The sequence below is a fragment of the Oratosquilla oratoria genome, chromosome 3, assembly GCF_046742065.1.
Source record: "Oratosquilla oratoria isolate Oo_2021 chromosome 3, ASM4674206v1, whole genome shotgun sequence".
In the NCBI taxonomy this organism is placed as follows: domain Eukaryota; kingdom Metazoa; phylum Arthropoda; class Malacostraca; order Stomatopoda; family Squillidae; genus Oratosquilla; species Oratosquilla oratoria.
Window position 1 is genome coordinate 14,180,351 of NC_134779.1, and position 1,004 is coordinate 14,181,354.

The following is a 1,004-nucleotide window of genomic DNA, read 5'->3' on the forward strand; positions in this document are numbered from 1 at the left end:
AAGCTAAAAGTAGCTCGCATTCCTTTTTGAGTGGAGCTGAATCTCCAACCATAAAAGAATGCTACGTGACTCTGGTCCGTAAGAATATCACTGAGGATCCGAGGGGAAGGGGTGTGATCCTCCCATGGGGAAGTGGGTGTCTTGGCCGAGGTGAGACTACAGTCTTCCCCTCTCTGGGTACCTCGATCCTCTCATGTGAATAAAATCGCCCGACGGCAGCCAGAATTAAGACAGAAAAAATCCGACAAAGGGTGTTTCTTCTAGATCCAGCTACCTTTCAATTGAGGTGGGAGTTGTCCTTGACCAGAGTGGCATCCTCTGTTGGCAGCAGCCAGAACAAAAACACATCGAAAATAAATACACGATCGGTGAGGGGGGGATTGGAGTGGGGCGTGGGGGGGGGAGAGGCTATAGAACGGCCCCCCGGTGCCGAAGAACACACTAAAGGTGACGACATCGAACTCACCAGGCCACACAGGATCATGACGAAGGAGCGAGCGCCGCGCCTGTCCATACTCGACCGCCTTGAGTCCCGAAGATCCTGCAGAAGGCGAAGAAGAAATCGAGGTTCAGGCCTCCGGAAGGCCTTGTCCGGTTGGTTCGGCGTCTAGAGGACTTCTGAGATAAGGTGGCGGTGGGGGCTGACACGGGTCATGCAGCAGTGAGGTGGGCCCCACCTCTGGGGTTCTTGGCCTATGACAAGGCGCGATTCAGCGAGGGAAGGCGGGCAGGGGGAGGAGAGAAGAAGAAGAAGAAGAAGGAAGACAGAGAAAAAGAAAGAAAGTTTGATTCGATTGCACCACTCCCTGCCTGCACCAGCACTTCCTTCAGCCCAACAATTTCGTCTCTAAAAGCTCATTAGTATATGATAATTTCGATCTTGAGGTATCTTGAGGTTCCAGATGATAAATATTTCGTTAATGAGAAGGTTAGTGGTGAACTGGAGTTTGGGTACCACAGAAATTAATATAATGGACTGACAGCAGACAGAGCAAGAGGGAAGT

At 51.3% G+C, this 1,004-nt stretch overlaps 1 protein-coding gene across 1 annotated transcript in view; it reads right to left on the reverse strand.

Annotated features, from left to right (window-relative positions):
* Nucleotides 1-615, reverse strand: part of LOC143041637 (uncharacterized) — a 29,995-nt gene extending 29,380 nt beyond the window's left edge. The window contains exon 1 of the mRNA XM_076213649.1: nucleotides 467-615. Within this exon, the coding sequence (XP_076069764.1) occupies nucleotides 467-514 (48 nt within the window). The 5' untranslated portion in view covers nucleotides 515-615. The remainder of the gene's footprint in view (nucleotides 1-466) is intronic.
* Between the last annotated feature and the right edge of the window lie 389 nt (nucleotides 616-1,004).